This window comes from Colletotrichum acutatum, assembly GCF_030867785.1.
Source record: "Colletotrichum acutatum strain CBS 112980 chromosome Unknown BDZ83scaffold_31, whole genome shotgun sequence".
Classification (NCBI taxonomy): domain Eukaryota; kingdom Fungi; phylum Ascomycota; class Sordariomycetes; order Glomerellales; family Glomerellaceae; genus Colletotrichum; species Colletotrichum acutatum.
The window spans coordinates 225,692-244,906 of record NW_026849025.1 but is presented as its reverse complement, the minus strand read 5'-3'; the positions used below and the strand labels follow the sequence as shown (position 1 = coordinate 244,906).

General features: G+C 50.7%; 7 protein-coding genes and 1 non-coding gene across 8 annotated transcripts; 4 read left to right on the top strand and 4 right to left on the bottom strand.

The window, feature by feature from the left end:
• Window positions 1-289: 289 nt before the first annotated feature.
• BDZ83DRAFT_574233 (ammonium transporter) lies at window positions 290-2,016 on the top strand (the record flags this gene model as incomplete). The annotated part of the gene is made up of 5 exons (XM_060504693.1): window positions 290-388; window positions 495-777; window positions 849-975; window positions 1,039-1,475; window positions 1,529-2,016. 5 exons carry the CDS (start codon window positions 290-292, stop codon window positions 2,014-2,016), a joined length of 1,434 nt encoding a protein of 477 aa, XP_060366663.1.
• An 841-nt stretch (window positions 2,017-2,857) lies between these two features.
• On the bottom strand, window positions 2,858-3,841 carry BDZ83DRAFT_740005 (GPR1/FUN34/yaaH family-domain-containing protein; the record flags this gene model as incomplete). Its single annotated transcript, XM_060513052.1, has 5 exons — window positions 2,858-3,122; window positions 3,185-3,230; window positions 3,307-3,417; window positions 3,475-3,670; window positions 3,761-3,841. The coding sequence occupies 5 exons, from the start codon at window positions 3,839-3,841 to the stop codon at window positions 2,858-2,860; spliced, it is 699 nt and encodes a 232-aa protein (XP_060366662.1).
• An 810-nt stretch (window positions 3,842-4,651) lies between these two features.
• On the bottom strand, window positions 4,652-6,025 carry BDZ83DRAFT_750733 (uncharacterized protein; the record flags this gene model as incomplete). The annotated part of the gene is made up of 1 exon (XM_060513954.1): window positions 4,652-6,025. One exon carries the CDS (start codon window positions 6,023-6,025, stop codon window positions 4,652-4,654), a length of 1,374 nt encoding a protein of 457 aa, XP_060366661.1.
• A 3,217-nt stretch (window positions 6,026-9,242) lies between these two features.
• Window positions 9,243-10,600, top strand: BDZ83DRAFT_696279 (mannanase; the record flags this gene model as incomplete). The annotated part of the gene is made up of 3 exons (XM_060511366.1): window positions 9,243-10,158; window positions 10,247-10,339; window positions 10,395-10,600. Exons 1-3 carry the CDS (start codon window positions 9,348-9,350, stop codon window positions 10,598-10,600), a joined length of 1,110 nt encoding a protein of 369 aa, XP_060366660.1. The 5' UTR covers window positions 9,243-9,347.
• Window positions 10,601-11,180: 580 nt separating this feature from the next.
• On the top strand, window positions 11,181-11,995 carry BDZ83DRAFT_574150 (SGNH hydrolase-type esterase domain-containing protein; the record flags this gene model as incomplete). Its single annotated transcript, XM_060504687.1, has 3 exons — window positions 11,181-11,249; window positions 11,342-11,659; window positions 11,741-11,995. The coding sequence occupies 3 exons, from the start codon at window positions 11,181-11,183 to the stop codon at window positions 11,993-11,995; spliced, it is 642 nt and encodes a 213-aa protein (XP_060366659.1).
• Window positions 11,996-12,017: 22 nt separating this feature from the next.
• On the bottom strand, window positions 12,018-14,427 carry BDZ83DRAFT_774070 (heterokaryon incompatibility protein-domain-containing protein; the record flags this gene model as incomplete). The annotated part of the gene is made up of 2 exons (XM_060515412.1): window positions 12,018-13,878; window positions 13,968-14,427. The coding sequence occupies 2 exons, from the start codon at window positions 14,425-14,427 to the stop codon at window positions 12,179-12,181; spliced, it is 2,160 nt and encodes a 719-aa protein (XP_060366658.1). The 3' UTR covers window positions 12,018-12,178.
• Window positions 14,428-14,692: 265 nt separating this feature from the next.
• On the bottom strand, window positions 14,693-14,794 carry BDZ83DRAFT_t110. The gene has a single exon. It is a non-coding gene; the product is annotated as a tRNA-Pro (tRNA).
• Window positions 14,795-17,413: 2,619 nt separating this feature from the next.
• On the top strand, window positions 17,414-19,185 carry BDZ83DRAFT_718369 (uncharacterized protein; the record flags this gene model as incomplete). The annotated part of the gene is made up of 2 exons (XM_060512064.1): window positions 17,414-17,580; window positions 17,637-19,185. 2 exons carry the CDS (start codon window positions 17,414-17,416, stop codon window positions 19,183-19,185), a joined length of 1,716 nt encoding a protein of 571 aa, XP_060366657.1.
• Window positions 19,186-19,215: the final 30 nt, after the last annotated feature.

The window sequence follows — 19,215 nt, the reverse complement described above, 5'->3', positions numbered from 1 at the left end:
ATCCGGTGCCCAAGACAATTGTGAACATGCTTAATTTTGTTACAGAGCCAAACTTATCTGGGGTTCGGACTGGTGCCAAGTGATAGCAATACCGACAGCATGGCAGCTTGGCCAACATCTGAAGATTGACGAAAGCTTTAAGTGGCTCCCTGATGTCCCGTCAAGCTTGAGGGATGAGGTTCCGAGGCTTTGGTTCTTTAACAGGAAAAAAGCAAAATTGCCTTCTTGTGCCCGCCGTCTCAGTCATTGCACCATAACATCTTCTCTGGAGATATTGTCGTGATACATCATGGCGGAAGTTATCCCTGTGACCGAGTTCCCGGACTATGCTACCGACCCAACGGGAGGCAACCCAATCACTCATGACCTCAACGCACCTTATGACAAGGTAAGAAAACAATTTAACAAAAGATCTTCTGAAGACCTAAGAAACAAAAAGAAAGAATCTTTCAATTGGGTTTCAAAGCCCGCTAACTTGTGCGAACAATCCGTAGGGTGACCTATGCTGGGTGTTGGTGTGCACGATCCTATGCTGGCAGATTACGCCGGCCATCGGCTTTCTCTACGCCGGAATGCATCGCAGGAAATCCGCCATGACAATGGTTCTTCAATCGCTCTTCTGCGCATGCGCCTGTGGTCTTCAATACTGGATATATGGTGCATCGCTGTACCAGTCGCGCACGACGAACCCCATCCTCGGCAACCTGTCCAACGCGGCATTCCACAACCTCCTGGCTTCTCCATCGTTCGCCAACAGTGATATCCCAGACATCTTGTGTAAGTCAAGTATCTCCTGAGAAGGTTAACAATAATATGGATGGGGACACTAATAACAGTCTGTTGGACAGATGCTGCCTTTGGCTTCACCTTTGTTACAGCTACGGCAATGATTCTGGCTGGTGCCATGCTCGAGCGCGGCCGTCTCTGGCCCAGCATGCTTTTCCTTCTCTGCTGGAACACGTTCGTCTATTACATGTAAGCCCAAGACCGTCTTCCTCCAGCACACGTGTTTTAGAGCAAAGCTGACTTGCCCTTCAGCTTGGCATATTGGGAGTGGAACCCCAGCGGTTGGCTCTACAACCTCGGCCTCTACGACTTTGCAGGCTCTGGCCCAGTCCACATCGCCAGTGGTTTCGGAGCCCTCGCCTGGTCAATGATGTTGGGCCCCCGTATCGACGACAGCAGCACATCCACGAAGAAGAGGCATGTTCCTCAGTTTAGGGGCCACAACCCTTTGTTGATGACTCTGGGTACCGTTCTCATCTGGTTTGGATGGTTTGCCTTCAACGGAGCTAGCACGGCTAATCTCAGCTTGCGGTCCATCTATGTCGTTGTGAACACCAACTTTGCTGCTTGCGGTGGTGGAGTCACATGGGCCTTGTTGGACTATATGTACCTGAAGAAGTTCAGCTTGGTCGGCTTCTGCTCGGGTATTATCTCCGGTCTTGTTGGTATCACCCCGGCAGCTGGCTTCGGTAAGACTATCTTTCTCGTTGCAGTCCCATGTTTGCGCTAATGACTACAATAGTTCTTGTCTACGTCTCACCTCTTGTCGGAATTATCACAGCAATCTGCTGTTTCTACACTGTTCGATACCAGCACATCCTCCGCGTCGACGACGGTCTCGATATCTTTGCCATTCACGGTGTCGGTGGATACGTTGGTGATATTCTGACCGGTCTCTTTGCCCACAAGATGGTACCGGCTCTTGACGGAGTTAGCGGCGACACGTATGAGGGCGGCTGGTGGAATGGGAACTTCAGACAGCTTGGTCTACAGTTGGCAGGCGCGACGACTTGCGCTGCCTGGTCGTTCTTTGTCTCGTGCATCTTGTTGTTCCTCATCAATAAGATTCCGGGAATGCATCTGCGCGCTACTGAGGAAGACGAGCTGCGAGGTCTTGATTATGCGTACATTGAGGATATTGTCTCAGACTACGATGATGGCAATATGCTGATCCACAATGGCCAGGTGGTGGAGACGCCGACTCCGCCGAGCCTTTCGAAAAGCTCATAGACCCGTAGACACGTGTTCATTTAGAGGTCGGAAGAATTAGAAGGTCGATAGACTATACAGTACCATGTGAAGGTACTATTTCTTGGAAATGATTCCCTTGTGAGCCTAGTAAGGAAATCAGTGGCCATCAACTGACTGTGGTATCTACTTACTTAGTGTACCTCCTCAGGTACCTCTAGACCATATGTGGCCGTTAAGGTACTGTGACGATACTTCCTAGGAAGCACATAGTTTTTTGTTAAATGCCGACTGCACCAAATTCAGAGTCTCTGAATTTGTTAGATGACAACTGTTCTTCTCTTGTAGCATGAGGGGTCGAATCTTCCGGAAAACCCCCGTGAAAAATGCCGGACTCAAACCCCGGCTCAATTCCAGCAGAACCCGAGAATGAGTGGATCTCGGCACCGGATGTCCGGCCCAAATCAAAACAAAAACCGAATCACACGCACTATCAAGTACTAGGAAATCACATGCACGTGACTTGAATCACGGCGAACAAATCTAGAAGTTGGAGTATGTTCATTCGTCGCTGAACCCTGGCTTTTCTCGAAGTCAGGCCACTTGAAGGTCTTGAGGTGTAGACGGCGTTTGACCCACTCGGTCATGAGCAACGGCCTACTTCTCTTTCTTGGGTTTGCATGGCATGATCACCTTGTGGTTGTGGGCTTTTCGAGAGACAATGGGGGCGGTCTACTTGACGAATTGAACAAGTTTCTCTCCTAATCTCAATGACAAACCCAGATGAGACACGACTATCACCTTTGGAAGAGCTGTGGGTTGGTTCATATAATATTACTACAGACTAGACCTTTGACAGCATTCGGCACACAGAATTCGTACGTCATCTCCGATGCCGATGACTCTTCTTTCTCGGAAATAATTGTGACAAGTCGCCCAACGGGATACGAAATGGCAACACTTCACCGCAAAACTCAGCGGCCATCACGTAGAAACCAGCCAATGCAGCAACAAACCCAAATCCACCGGCGATCTTGGCCAAAGTCCCACCGGCCGAGGCACTTCCACTTGCGAATAGAAAATTCGCTGAGCAATTCAAAATGTAAGAAAGCTCAAGCCCTCCATAGACGATGACGTTTGCGACATTCCTATTATTGCAAGTTGTCAGTGATCAGCAAGCTCTGCAAGAACAGATGGGTTTGGCACTTACGTCGCAAAAGCAGCAATGAAGAAAAAAAAGTTGAAAAGCGACCAGACTGGTTACAGCACTCAAAGTCAGTCGCGAGCTGTCACATCGGAAAATCAAGATAATGGAGGGAATTCTAAACAAACCAGCAAGATAGAATCCAAAGGCGGTATAATATTGCTCCGTCTTGCCACCGTAGCTGTCGACTATTCCAACCGAAGGTATCAGCAGGAAGCCATAACCGCCATAGTAGAGTGCTAGGAAAATCAGTCCTCTCTAGTCATAATATCAGAATAATGTAGTCACAAACTCACCAAAAGCAATGAGTGTCGTATAGGCGAACGTGTTACCCCTCACCATTTCCCACTGAGCTGAGATGAGGAGACCCAGTCCAGCGAGGAAGCAGAGGTTGGCAATGAATACAGCTTGATTTTCGATGTTTCTAATACCCATATTGGCCAGTGATAGAGTCATCAACGTAGTCGCAAATGCCCCGTAGCCAAAAGGGCTCTGCGGGATGACATGGTCAGCCAGTTGTTGGTGAACTTCTAGAAGGTGCGACCCGGACTGGACAAGTGGGAAATAGTATAGTGACCCTACCGAATTAGCAAGTCGTTCTTTCGGGGTCGCGAGTGGCCTGATTGACTCGATGTCGACTTCACATGTAGTTTCGGCAGACATCTTGATAACTTCTGATAGTGACGGGGCGCAGTTGAAGTATGAGATCAAGTATTGGAGTAAATCATGAGCTTGGAACTATTATTAAGGCGAAGGCATGGTGATGAGCTTTAGAGTTCCAATGAATTACACCGAAAAGACGTGTTGCCGTTGCTGTTATAGGAGGCGAAAAGAATATTCGGTTGGTCATGAGCCATGTTGGCCGGGCTTTGAATTTTCACCTCGGCGACTCAATGCATGCCTCGTTACATGCTCAGTTCAAAATCCCTTCACCGAGGCCCATAATTACCGCAACTTGATTCAATGATCTTTTTCAACGAGTCCACTTGTGGCTAAACCAGGTCTGATTCCAGTACTGTTCGTTGTACGCAGCCATTTACATCAAATGGACCCATCATCGCTTGCTAATGTGCATCTGTCAACATTCAATTGTCGTACTGATTGACATCGATTTTTTTGCGTGAATACCACACTATTCATCGAGAATAGCGGCTCAGGTAACATAGCTGGGCATCCCACCTTACCTATTGGCTTACATATGCCAATAGGTAAACTTCTTCGCCGGGAAGGACCCAGAGTTGCGCCATTTCAACTTCATCTGAGGATACATGCACATGATTTTGAGTGTCTGGGAAAGTAGTCTTCATTTACTCCGTTTCATTGTCTCGGAGTCGTAAGGATAGTAAGTTTTAGAAATTAAGCACAAGTAGCACCACCTCGTAACGCCATACACCGCCCCTCCGGCCGTCATCCATCGTAGTCGCGTGCTGCCTGTGGCCCAAAGGCTACATGTATTTTCAGGTAACAAGAAGCTTAGTACCCTCCATTGCGACGCCTCTCATCCTCCCTGCGTTGCTGCTCATAATCCTGGATGCGGTCGCCGTACTTGTTCTTGTCGTTCTGGGCTTTCCGAATTTGCTCGTCGTACCTAGTGCGGCGGTCCTCCTCAGCCTTGATCAATTGGTCCTGCTTGTTCTTGTCATACTGAGATTCGCGGATCTGTTGGTCCGCACGCTGGCGTCTAGCTTCTTCGGCACGGATCTCCCGGTCATAATTGTTCTTATTGTATCCGTTGTTGCCGTACCTGTCCTTGGCTCTCTCAGCATCTTGGATGCGCTCACCACTGCGTTGCTTCTCGTATTGAGCCTTGCGAATTGCCTCATCCTCCTTGTCCTTGTTGTACTCTCCATTCTTGATTTTGTCGCCACTCTTGTTCTTATTGTACTCGGCTTTGTTGATACGAGAATCCTCACGCGCACGGTCTCTCTCCAGTTGACGAATTCTCTCATCATCCTTGTTGCGCTGGTTCGAATAGTAGTTGCTGTCCTTGTTCTGGTAGTTGGGGTTCTTGTAGTCATTGTAGGTTCCCGACTTGCCGTCATAAGACTTTGGGTTGAAGTTTGTTGTCGTCTCAGGCGTCTCGACGAATCTGCCGCCACGTCCACCCCTTTTGGCGTCCGCCAGCTCCTGCTTCTCCTTGTCCTTCTGAGCTTGAAGGCGGTTCTTGTCTCTCTGGTTCTGGCCCTTCACTCTGTCGAGGGAAGCTTGCTCCTCAAGCTTCTTTCGCCTGGCAGCGTCCTTTTCTCGGGAGTTCGTAGCGCCCTTCTGTCTCTCACGGGCCTCTTGAATCTCTGCGCGCTCCTTGGCTTCCTTCGCCCTGCCGCTGTCATGTTGTTTTCTCTGATCTGCCTGGATATCTTTGATCTCGTTCTTTTCCTTCTGGACTCTTCCCTTGTCAACCCTATTGTTATTGTTGTTGCCCCGCGAAGATGAAGTCCGAGATGAAGAGGTGCGACTCGAAGAAGATTTCTTATTGTCACGAGACTCAAGAGTGCCATGCTGATCGTCATCCGCCTCTAGGTCACGAGACTGGAAGGTCGAGTAGACCTCGCTGACTTCCTTTAGGTCCCGCGCTTCAAGATCACCGGACTCCTCAGCGTCCTCTAGGCCTCTAGCAGAGATGCCAGCAGCGGTGGTGGCCTCGACGTACTCATACTCGTCCTCATCTCGGGCCTCGAGGTCAGCGTAGTCCTCGCTGGTTTCAATATCGCGGGTCTCTAGAGAAGTCCGAGGGTTCTCATCAAAGACACTTGCGGCATTTTCTTTGTTCTCGAAACGTGTGATGAGAGGAGCTGCAAGTGTGCTCGAAACGAGAGCGGAAACCAACAAAGCTTTGACGGAAGGCATGTTGTGAGTAGGCAGGTAACGGAGACTGGTGATGGAGACACAAGGCTGAGTTGCTAAGGGAAGCTGGAATTGTAAACTGTGAAGTCTGCAACCTGTCTTCCAAAAGGAACCCATTAAGGAAAGCAGGAGGCCTTGTCATCTTTAATACGTTTCTCAGCACCACAGAATATCTGTTCAGTCCTGAAGACTACATGTTTCGTTTGTCAGACTAGTGAATAAGTCTAAAATTCTCCGTTAAGGTTAAGTTGATGGTCTGAGACGGCCGATATCTTAGCCTTGATCTTGATCCGTCGTCGGCAGTGACCTGTTGATGGCTTCCAGGGTGTGAGAAAAACGAGGCTGTTTCTCATGATCTCAAAAGCCCGATTTGATCTTGCGGGCGCAGCACTCACGGTACGCAAGCTTAGCTGTGATCCGTTAGGTAGGAACGGGCTGTGAGGGTGAGTAGCATGCCTTCAACGCGTGTTCCGAAAGACTTGGGACGAAAAAGCTTGGTCTTCATGCGCAAAAAGTAGGGCGACGCAGTAGATGCCCATAAGCGGACCCGAGAGCGACAAAGTCCGTCCGCACGTCGTTCAACACTGACAGCGTTTATTCCTTCCGTGGAGCTCCAGGAAGCAGGGCGAAAAGTCCCTGATTCAGGGGCCCTGTCGACTGCGTCTGGATTCGAGTCGACCACCGCGGGGTAGGGCAACTTTAGACTCAACATTGAGCACGACTAGCTTGAAATGGTAACTGGGTGCGGGCCTGATCTTCGCGGGCCACGTACATCTCCCGCTGCGGGGTACTGAGAAGAAGCCAATCGGTTCACGAAGCCGAGCAAGTCGTCGTAACGGCCGCAACAATGAATGAGATGCCAAGAGCCTCTGGACCATTACCCCTCGAAGCTTGAGTCTCTTCTCACCTACTTCTAAGTTCGCTAGAGAGAGATCGGAAGCGAGAGCTCGCTTCCAGTTGACAATTGCGCGCTCGTGAACTCTCATTCACGTGGGAAAGGGTCCATGAACATCTGCGAACCCTCTCCTTTGTCGATGTCCGATAAGCCAAGCACCTCGTCTACTCCCAACTCTTCGGAACAGACAACGCATAACTTTCGGCAACCTACGAAGCTTCGGCCGCGTACTACGCCGGCCAAACTCTCGGCAATGCTGGCACCAGATTCGCATCTTTTGGGCTTTCGCCTCGCCAGCCCGGGGTCGACTCGGTGGAGCAGGCACGCCGCAGACGGTCAGCTATACAGAGCGACCGGCAATCAAAGCTTCTCTGGCGTAAACTGTATCTTGTGGCGCTGGACTTTCCTGTGGAAATTGGTTTGACTTCTAGCTATCTGACTCTGAAATATTTCAAATCATCTGCAAGGCACCAAACCTCAACAAAAGCCCGGGCCATCTTGCGGAAATCCCGCTTGCAAGTTTAGATCAAGACTGGAGGCTGTTCAAACTCGAATCGTCGACCAACGGCTTGTTCACCTTCCCCCAGAACAGTGCGTAGGTGGATTGTTTCGTTTCACCCATTTTAGTACTTTCCCTGCCCACTGACGATCCTAGGATATGGACCGATGGCTTCATCAAACTTGGCTCACGAGCTCCAAAACCACTAGAGCAACGATAACTCCAAAATCCCTTCGTGAATTCGGAAACATCAAGTCCTTATCTCTTTCTTCTTCCCTGACAGCATCGACAGACATTTCTGAAAAGATCTTTGCAGCTGAAGTCTATGCCAACTTACGTACCTGATGGCTGATGACAATCCCCAACGTCTGCGTGCAAAGATTCCTCGCTTGAAGAAAGGAGTAATAGTAACAACACTCGGACTGAGAATATGATCTCGAGCGTTGCTCACAGACAGCTTAAGTCATCTAACGCCTTAGCCAGAAAGATGTTAACTTGATTCAGTAACTCCGTCGATGGCCGAGAGAGTAGTAAGGTTCCATCTGCTCGCCATCAGTCTCTGCACATATCGGCAACATTGTGAGCTCGCAACACACCTGTTCTCTAGCTTCCTCTATGCATTAGTTTAACACAGACACAACATATTAGAGTGTGCTTCAGGCCCACTGAAGCTGAAGGTTTGACTACTACGGGTCCCGCAAGTGAGGTTGGCTAATGCACCTTTATGTTGAATAAGGTGCGGGTATCTAACGGGAGTGCATAGGGACTGAAGGCTTGCGGACCTTTCCCTGCTTCGCGAGGGGTTTCTAGTGTGATCAAATCAATTCGAAACTGGTTTCCAACCCTCTGTGTCACTGAGTTTGAATCAAGCACGAGCATATCAGAGGCTGAACGATAATCGCCGCCAGAGTGCTTGCATTGTGGCCCCGTATAGGTAAAGTATTTACGGTTAGCTATTCGGGATGTGTCCTTCCTTTAGAGCCCGTCATCCATCGTCTACATTATAGTTTACATTCACACGAGATCTCCGTTATACCTCAGACTAGAGCCGATGTGGCCAATAAGGCTTGCGCGAAGCCTTTCACAATCCCGTCGGCTTTAGAATGAATATTACCCACCTGGAGGTCAGAAGATTCCATCAACAGGATGAAAACTCATCTCTGTCTGCACTTTCAACTCTTTCGTCTTCCACTTTAGGAACAGGATGAGGCAATTGTCTTTCCCATTCTATCTGCTCCGTTGATCTAAAGTGTCATTGCAACGTCTTCTGGAAACTTGATCTTATCTCACTCAGTACATGTATGGTGGACTAAGTGTTCGCCCCGCACATGACCCATGTCTTGCCGAGTGCATCTTACTTATATGCTACTATCAAGTGAAAGTGTGAATACAAAGTGTCTGAGGATGATTTACCTTTTGGGCTTGGCAATATCCTTCATCTCATCCATATGACTGGTGTAACGGCAATGTTACCTGGGGCCGGTTCCGATCGGCCGAGGATCCATCTAAAAGCCCCCGAGCTGCCGCTAGTCTCTCGGCACTTTCTTCGAGACGAAGCGGCCGGGGATGTCCCGCCTTGGGCCCCACATCATTTCCGAAAGGGTGCAGAGGGAGTCCTCCCTCCGCAGCCCAATCGGTATTACACCGCCTCGGCGCTCGCGGAATACGGGAAATTGGTCGAGGCGACAAGCCGATCGCCTCCGGAATAGGTGCGAGGTGTTCGTATTGGTCATTAGTTCTAGTAACTGAAGTGCCGTTGGGTTCTCATTGGCTTTGATTTAAGTTGCCTTCTAACGTGGAAAGCCGTGGCGGCGACCTAATATCAACCCATTTTCAAGGAGAGTATAAAGGCTTCTTGTGGGGACGGATTATCTGATTTGGCCTTCGTCTCATCTTCTCATCCAACCGCACCAAGAGAACGACGGCACGACATGAAGCTTGCCCTTGTGTCGATCTTGGCCAATTTGGCCGGCATCCAAGCTCTGGCCGTTCCAGAGCCTAGACAGGCTTCAATCTTCCCGTCGGCAAGTGGCACAAAGTTCACCATTGACGGCCAGACAAAGTACTTTGCCGGCAGCAACTCATACTGGATCTCATTCCTGACCAATAATGCCGACGTCGATCTCGTCATGGACAATGTCGCGAAAGCCGGACTCAAGATCTTTCGCGTATGGGGCTTCAACGACGTGAATGCTGTGCCCAGCGGAAACCAGGTCTGGTACCAACACCTCTCAGCCTCTGGATCACAAATCAACACTGGCGCCAACGGACTCCAGCGACTCGATGCGGTGGTCGCTGCCGCTGAGAAGAAGGGCGTGAAGCTCATCATCCCCTTTGTGAACCACTGGGATGACTACGGCGGCATGAACGCCTACGTGAAAGCCTTTGGCGGCTCCAAGGAGACTTGGTACACCAACACGCAGGCCCAAACTCAGTACAAGGCGTATATTCGGGCCGTTGTAAGCCGTTACAAGAACTCTCCAGCTATCTTTGCCTGGGAATTGGCCAACGAACCCCGCTGCAAGGGCTGCAGCACCGATGTGATTTTCCAGTGGGCGCAAGCGACGTCCCAATTCGTCAAGTCGCTGGATGCGCACCACATGGTCACTCTCGGCGATGAGGGCATGGGACTTCCCGGCGACGGAAGCTACCCCTACCAGTACGGCGAAGGTACAGATTTTGTCAAGAACCTCGGCATCAAGACGCTCGACTTTGGCACTTTCCACATGTACCCCGATCACTGTAAGTCACCTGGAAGAGACAAATTTTCTCATCTAAGTCTCGTCCGAATGGCGGGGATCGGACATAATCAACTGACACGGGGAAATAGGGAGCGTCGATCTGAAGACTTGGTCTCCCGGCTGGATCAAATCACACGGCGAGGCTTGCGCCAAGGCCGGTAAACCCTGCCTCTTTGAAGAATGTGAGTTTGTTTCCTCGTGTCTGATGTTAAACTCAACAAGCTCACACCCAAGAAGACGGTTCTCTGAGTGACCATTGCGGAATCGAGGCACCCTGGCAGCAGGTCTCGCGGACGGCGCCCGGACTGGGTGCCGATCTGTTCTGGCAATGGGGAGATCAGCTGAGCTCAGGGCAGACTCACAACGATGGGTTCACGATCTACAAGGGCAGTAGCGATTACCAGTGTCTGGTCGTCGACCATGTGAAGGCAATCAACGGGTGAAGATTTGACGCGCGCTAGCTAGTTAGACTTTGCGATGACAGGGAAGGGCATTCAATTACAGTCAATCACATCTGACCTGATCCTCATGGATCTTGTTTCATGCCCAAGGTCAGCGATGATCGCCCATTTCATCCGAAATATGGACGATGAGGCTCAAATACCTGATTCAATGGGGGCCGGGAGCCATCCTTCCGACGACGTTAAGTCCTGAAGAGGGATAGCCGGGGTCACAGCATGGCACCAGCACCCGTAGGTACACCATGGAAAAGGTTTCAACGCTGAAAGCATGATCAATCCCTACTCGGGATCCTGCCTCTGAGAAAGTAGTACCTGCAATAATTTGATTGTGTTAACACTGCGGCATAACATGAATCCTGTAGGATTTAACCGAAAATGCAGTTGATTGTACGAGAATGGAGGATAAGTAGAGGTCTTTGAGCGCCCTCAACTCACCGTTTACATCAGGAAACAAAGAGCATTTGTGCCTATTTTCGGCCCATGAGTTGCCTCTTTGACAAACACTCATCGAGTCATGATGTTTTTCAGCCGATCTGTATTGATTCTAGTCTGTTTCTACTCAATGTGGTCCGCCTCAGCTGAAGACAAGGTCAAGGTCATGCCTCTTGGAGATTCGATCACCGGCAGCCCAGTAAGTTTTCTGCTCTCTGGCTCTATGTTTCTCTAGCCCCGCTCGCTTGTTTCTTTGGAAAGTAAGATGTTGACGAATCACGATGAATTTAGGGTTGTTGGCGAGCTTTGCTATGGAAGAAGCTTCAGGATAACAATATGAAGAATATCGATTTTGTCGGAACTTTGCCACCGCAGGGATGCGGGTTCGACTACGACGGAGATAATGAGGGCCACGGTGGCCTTCTTGCGACAGACCTTGCTCGGGAGAATAGACTAGAGCGTTGGCTTGGGGATTCGAAGCCTGATATTGTCATGATGCACCTCGGCTCAAACGACGTGTGGAGTACGAAGCAGCCCGAGGAGATTCTTGGCGCATTGAATAAGCTGGTGGACCAAATGCGGGCTAGCAAAGAAAGTATGAAGATATTGGTGCGTATTCCCTCGCGAGCTGTCTTTGCACGGGCAACATGACCACTGGACATGACTCTAATGCCTGAATATCCTCTTCAGATTGCTCAGGTAATACCCCTAGACCCAGCCGGCTGTACGAATTGTATGCGAGGCGTTGAGGATTTCAACAAAGCCATACCAGATTGGGCCAGCAGTAAATCAAATGAGAAGAGCCGTATTACTGTGGTTGACTGCCATAAGGACTTTGACGTTAAGGGAATGACGCGAGATGGTGTACATCCCAATAACAAAGGCGACGAAAAGCTAGCTGATAGTTGGTTCGAGCCCCTGGTAAAGGTCATCAAAGGGGGCTAAGAAGTTTATCAATACTGAACATTCCCGCCTAGCATGCCTTTAATACAGATCAAATCATATCTCCTATCGCTGGGTATTAACATCGATATTTGGTATTAATACTTTGTCTTCTCTTCTGTGAGATCTTTTCAACTGTAAGAAAGTGCAATGATTAGAATCTCATTGTAGCATCCCTTCGTGGATTCATATCAGTCTCAGGCGAGACTGCGTTAGCGTCAGCCACGCATCAGCCTGTTCCTTTGTCTCCGTTCTGAAGGTCCCAAGTCGTTTGTAGATCGGAAGTGATTGAACGTTCTCTTCTTGCTCTGGACTGCTTTTCACCAAAAGCCCAGTTGGGAACGATGGTGATGAAAACTTTCTCTCGCCTGAGCTCCTATCAAGACCAAAGATGATGCAGCGCGACGCGAGAACGACCGCAGATACTTCGGTAATTTCATCAGCTTGTCCGAAATCAGCCAGCTTGAAAGTGCCGTCATTCCTTAACCCCGAGGGTGCTACAGCATCCAAAGATCCATGGGCCATGATCTTCCCGCCTTCATAGAAGAGGACCTCTGCAAGATATGTGTCCTGATCACTTTCGGTCTGCTGAACCGATCTCAGAACCACAGGAACACAGACAGCGCATAGCTCGATCCATGCGCTCTCAAGTCTTCCAAACTGATCTGAGCCCGCGGTTTCGATGTGGATATGCTCAATACTGCACTTTTGAATGAGCGGTAGTGAGAATCGCAAATCCCATGCGATTTCTGCATCACTAGATGCCCAGCTCCAGGATGGCGCCCTCCACGCTTTCGGTTTCGAAGGCTGCATGACAGTGTTCCAAAGCATTCCACGTATCAAATCATCTTTCCAAAGCCCAGCTACATATTCGTCTCCAAGTGCCGAGCTGAAAGTACGGGCCAATCCAGACAAAGCTGAAAACTTGTCATTGGAAACCGTGAGCTTTCGTCTGGTATACTCAATGATTAGATCTTTCCATCTCTCATAGAGGCTTTCCCTTCTCTCTTTCGCCTCATTGGGCGATATGTCTCTTGGTGCTGGTGAGAGCAGATGATGCCACTTTTGGACGTTGTCGTAAACCTTGCTACTATGCTCAAGACGTCGTTCCGACTGACAGCGAAAGTAGGACGTATGATTGTCAAAGTATAACACTCGAGTAGACATGAGATCTTCTTGATATGTCCAAGCCCGCATGGCCCATGCCCGTGTATGCATATGACTTGGATAGTCGGCATCCCAGGTCCGGTGTTCATTGAGACCTGACAGGACGTACGTGCCTGATACCTTACCCTGTCCCTTTTTAGACTCGAAAGGGACCAGAACCGACGGCCCAGCACTTGTTCGCTGAAGAAATCCCGTGTGAGAAGTGTCGCCTGCTGCCGCTACCAGTGTGAGGGTAGCATGTCGATACACGGCAAACATGAGCGCGGCCTCTGTGGCCCAGTCTTCGACGTCGTCTTGGATAATGCATAGCGCATCGATCCAGATGTATTTGATCCCCATATGACGCGCAAATACGACCGCATCTCTGATTGTATTTGGCATCTCTGGAAGCAGAATCTTCGTCTGGCGGTCTGCCAGAGTTGCCGCTGTGGTGGTAAGCTGTGGCTTACTGACGGATGGCGGGCCCCAGCAGTAGCTAAGAGCAATGTACGATGTTGTTGAAGGAAGGTTGTCACTCATGACCAAGCGAGCTAGTCCGTCGCCTATCTCTCCCACTTTAATCAACCGAGTCGGGAGACTTCTTGGCCCTGGAGAGCAACATTCCGGATGGTTGCTCGTGCAGCCCCAAACCCACTCCTTGAGGCGTTTGATGCAAGACGGAGCGAGAGCATTCATGATGGGGAGTTTCAACTCAATACCGAGGACACTTGCAACATCTTCTTTCGATTTTCGCAATGTTAGCAGAATGCCCTTGGTCCTGTGGCCTTGCAAGAAGTCATTGAGACGGCTAAGGCTAAGAGACACATACCATCATCTCCTTGATACGCGATAGCCCGCACTTTCCACCCTTCGGACCACGGTCCTTTACGCCAAGCCTCAGACTCAAACCTGAAATCAAGCCAGTATATCCCGTCTTGTTCGATTCCGTAATCGTCGGGCATCCAATCGCGTGTGACGTCGATGATGTCGGACCGCATCACGTAAGCAGGCGAGGAGAGCTTGGCTACCACATCTTTCGCTGTAGACCCTTGCAACGCAATTTGAAGGGGCTTTGGGAGCTTCTCATCGAGTACGAAGCAAAGATACTCGCAGAAAGAACAACCTGCTGCAGCCAATTTGCGAAACAGTGGAAGCTCCGGGTAGGTATCCTTTCTCTCCCAGTGCACAGCATCACGAACATCTCCCTCGGCGTCATCAAAAACGATGCCCGAGCACTCTGTACACAATGCCTTGGGGCTCCATGACGGCGTTACACAGCTTGATGCCATAATCGGATCGGGAAATGGATACCAAGCGGGATGTCTGGAAGGCCAGGTGGGTTGCGGTGGTTGATGAGGGGCTTGAAGCTTCAAGCTACCACATTGGTCCCAACAGCTGATTGGATAAGATCTATCTCTCCAATTGAATGCGGAGGGAGGAGACATGAATGAGCCTGGCGACTCCAACCGCAGTACTCACTCAATTCCTTCATTTTAACTGTCCATCAAACAGTTTGTGTGACGATAGTGCAAAAATTGATAAAAGGAGTAACAAGGGCTCAATCGGGATTCGAACCCGAGACCTCGCCCATTCACGCTTTGCGCAAGGGTTGGAATAGAACCCGAAGGGCGAATCATACCACTAGACCATTGAGCCGGAGCGACCTCCGTTGATCGGAGGCCAATGGTTGGAAGGCCGGCAAAATCTGGGACCTATGTTAGTAATCAGAGCCGTACGTCGATTTTGCAGCACTTCCCAAGGCTGTGAGCGATAATTGTGAAAGCCGACCCAAGCTTGGTTATTCCCCAACTTGATTAATGCTGAAAAAGTTTTATGCAACTCGCAGCGCGGGGTCAAACTCAGTGGCGTGCGGAGCTCCGTCGACGGTTTGTACTTTGCAAGCCTCAAAGGGGTGCTCCTGGGACTCAGCACTGGCCAAGAATGAACCTGACGGGGCAAAATCACACCCAAGCTATTCATTACGACACAGATTTCTGCGATGGCCTGCAACTTGAAGCCGAAAAGTTGGAAACCCGAAATGATTTCGCTACCAAACTGGCAAACAATGGGCCTTCAAACCGACCACGCGCATCTTTGTTCCATGTCCTTCCCCAGCGTTTCCACATAGTCGAGATAAACTATGGACCAAGCTTGTTACGTACCAAATTACTGGATGGGCATATGGGTCTGTCGAAAGAAGACCGAAAATCAAATGTCTGGTTTATTGTACATACACGAATCTCTGGCATTAATGCTTGCTTACTAAGTATGTTGTTATTTCGAGGTCAGCCTAATCCTTAGTCTGAAGAAATCGGTTTGCTTCTGAACATTGTAGAAAGGTGGGCTGGCACAAATACGCTGCGATTTCGTCCCTTGAACGCTGCCTATGGTTCGTTTTGCCCGATGAATTTAGCGATATGTTTGGCAGCATAACTCCTCAAGGCTCAAGCCATGACCACGTGCTCAACTGCCAACGCTCGGACAATGCGATTGATGATTTCTTCCCATTGCAAACGTAATCTCGTCATGGTTATTCGCTACTAGTATCGTCCTCACCTCCATGGAACGATCCGGGGGCCGAGGGGAAGAGCCACAATCAATCCTTGCTAGCACAACGGTCCAGGCGCTTGCCGTCCAAAGTTGGAAGTGGCAAATTGGCAACTCGCGCCTAATAAAGTCCAAATTATTCGACTTCCCTCTTCCAGTCTTTTGGCCCGGTGGATATCTCTTCTCGACAATTCACACTGACGGGCGCGAGGATCATGATGAGGTCTGTTCCGGAGCACGGAATGCGGAACAACAACCTCCCACATGCCATGAGGCAAGGGGATCCCGAATGCGAGGCAGAGCATATCCCTGTATCACTCTCAGTTGACGGTGCATCTCTCCTCTTTTTAGTTTCTTTCTGCGTCTGCGCAGGTTTCGCTTACGATACGCGGTGTCTTGGAATTTCATGTTCCTACCGAACATGAATCCATAAACAACAGAGTCTCGTCCCGGAGAGTTGTAGCCCTATGAACATTCACTTCCCGGGGTTGAACCAGCTTGACTCAACATAAGTGAGACGCTATTCATCTATCTTTCCTGCTGGAAGCCACGCTGATCGCGCGGCATTTGCGAGGGCGGCTGGCGCAGATCCTGTCAGGGTTGTCCAGGTCTGCGGTTCGGGGAGAGCGATTCGCTGGAGGCGCCGGATCGCGGGAATGAGCCATCGCTGGAGAGACCACCACGACGGCACCACCACTACCACGACGGCTCCCACGCCTTGCCAGGCACGCCAGGCACGCTCCCTGGCTTGTTCCGAGCGCTCGAAAATACGACCCTAATCTTACCATGGGGCTCGTGCGCCAAGAAATCCAGAGTGCAGGCGTCGTGGAGGCTTTGAACATGGTTCATGACTAGTGTACCCCTTCAACAGCGAGAATCGGCCACGCAACTGCGTTTCAGTCGTCTGAACTTTTCTGGTCGAGATAAGATGTCAAGTCGCGGTATATGGCCATGGCTTCTGGTTGTTTAGACTTTGCTTGGGTAAGTATGTTTATCAAGCAGTGTAGTCAAAATGTGGTGTAAGTCAACATCAAAATAGTGTCTACGGAGTGCATTCCGAAGCACCTCGCAACCGCCCCAACGCGGGCTGAAGCGGGGATAGAGTTGGCAAAAGTGGACTATCATGAGCCCCTTCTAATAACAAGGGACTTCACGGGTGGGTTTCGTCTGCCACTTCCGGCTAGGTAACCTGGCACGACTCCAGGGTGTCAACTATCTCGATATTGCAACGTGCCCGGGGTGATGGCAGGTGGGCAGACAAGAGCTTTCAAAAGGGGGCTCATCCTGCCCGTCAAAACCACAATGCGGTCCATCGTTGAACCCCCTTCCTGAATCGAGCCCGCTCATCTGCCCGTCATGCTTCGATTCAGCAGCATCCTATATCGCGAACTTTCGTGATGTTGACCTCGTCGCCTTGGGCGGCGCTCCTGCTGGCCAGCGTCCTTTCTCACTCCGCGCTCGCGGACGATTCTTGTTCGAGTTCTATTGACCCATTAGTATTACCCATAAAAGTAAGGAACAACTTCACGAGTCATTCAGTCACTTTTCATCACGTCTTACTTTCTTTGGGTGTGTGTCTATGTGTGTTTCGAGTGTCTGTGTGTGTGTTGCCGCGCGCGACTGTAGCTCTTGTTGACTTACATACTTTCTCTCCAGAACGTTACCTTTCCCAATGGCATCGGTGCCAATCGAGGCCTCAAGCTCACGCTTGGTGGCCAGGTTCAAGGCATGCGTATGTCCACCATCTTAAACAACACGCGAGTGAGGAATAGTCTGGACTGCCCAGACAACTCAACATACGCATTTGTCGGCTGCCAAGGAGCCTCGGGCAGTGTATACGACACCACAGGAGGCACATTCAGCCAAGTCGTCAACATCAAGGACTGGAACGTAACGTATGGTATCTGCCTGGCTGGATTGTCTTCAAACACATGGCTGACCCCACCATTAGAACAATCGACGCTCAGCCTGAAGATGGCGAAACGACGGTACTTCATGGATACGATGTCGCAAATTTTACCGATGCTCCAGCCGTAGCCTATGGATATCCCTTCGAGGTATGGGCCGATTATGATTCCATGAACAAAAGCGCCATTGCGTTTGGCCCGAACTCTTCCACCCTCGACAGCTTCGTAAGGAACGACTTGGCCCCCACGACAAGCTTCAGCCTGGACTACGGCTCAACATCAGAGCTTCACCCTCGCGACGGCCAGCTCGTCGTCGGCGGCTACAACGAAGCGCGCTATAATGAGTCCCAGGTCGCCGAGTTCAGCATGTGGGGAGCCAACGCCCCAGTCCCGTGCCCTCTCCAGGTTCTCGTGTCCGATATCGTCCTCACCAATACGGACGGCGACCACTCACTCTTCGACCCAGGCGTCAAGGTGGCTGCCTGCATTGATACGGTACAGAACAGCTTCACCCTCACGCAGAACATGTTTGCCAAGTTTCAGAGCCTCGGTAACCACACCACGACTGATGGCATGGCCTTTGGCGAATCCGACTTCCCAAAGGACCGTGAGTCACTCCTCGGCTCCCTGACCATCAAGCTGTCCAACGGCTACACAAGCGTCATCCCTCACTACGAGCTGGTCAGCCATGTACGCGGCACGGACGCCCGTGGTAGATATGCTGTGCTCAACAACAGCAGGATTAGCACCACGGTCGCCTCAGGTATGAGCGATCTGGGTGATAACATTCCCATCCTTGGAGGCGTTTTCCTGTCGCAGAACTACCTCCACGTCGATTACGACGCGGGCAAGTTCTGGCTAAGCCCGCAAGTCGCCAACGGAACCTTACCAGACCACATCACATCATCATGTAACGGCACCTCATCCTCGAGCGGCGGTAGCAAAGCCGCTCTGGGCGTCAAAGTCGGCGTCCCAGTAGCTATCGGCGCCGCCCTAATCTTTTTTGTCGCAATGTGGTTCTGGTTGAAGAACCGCAAACCTAAGCAAAACGGACAGTTCGCAGGCGCGTCTCGCTCCATACCACGATCGGAGAAGCGCGACGCTCCGGACTCCAAGTCCTCTACGACCAATTTCGCCGGCTACCACAATGTTAACCACGCGAATCCCGATGGGCACATGGAGCTAGAGGGCGACCTCGGCCACGCTGTAGGACACCAACAACAACGAGCCGAATTAGCAGAACCCGCACCGGCCTACAAGTCGGAGTGGCCCCGGCAGAATTCTATTCAAGGCGAGAGCGCCGCGTATTACCAACAATTCGAAGAGCTGGGCGAGAGTTACGAGCTCGCGGACACGTCGCCGCACTCTCAACTTACACAGTCTCCTCAAGAACTTCAGCAACCTCCACACCCCCAGATCGTCATCCCACCAACAAATCCACCTCCCATCAAACGAAAGGACACCGGCTTGAGCGACTGGGTGCCGAGTCCAGCGACACTGAAGAAGCAGTTGTCGGGATTCAGCGAGGCCGTCTCACCGACGAGTACACGTGCGAACAGCACAAGGGTTAATCCACATATTTCTCCTGTTTAGCGTATCTGAGGATAGATGAGTAATGATAAT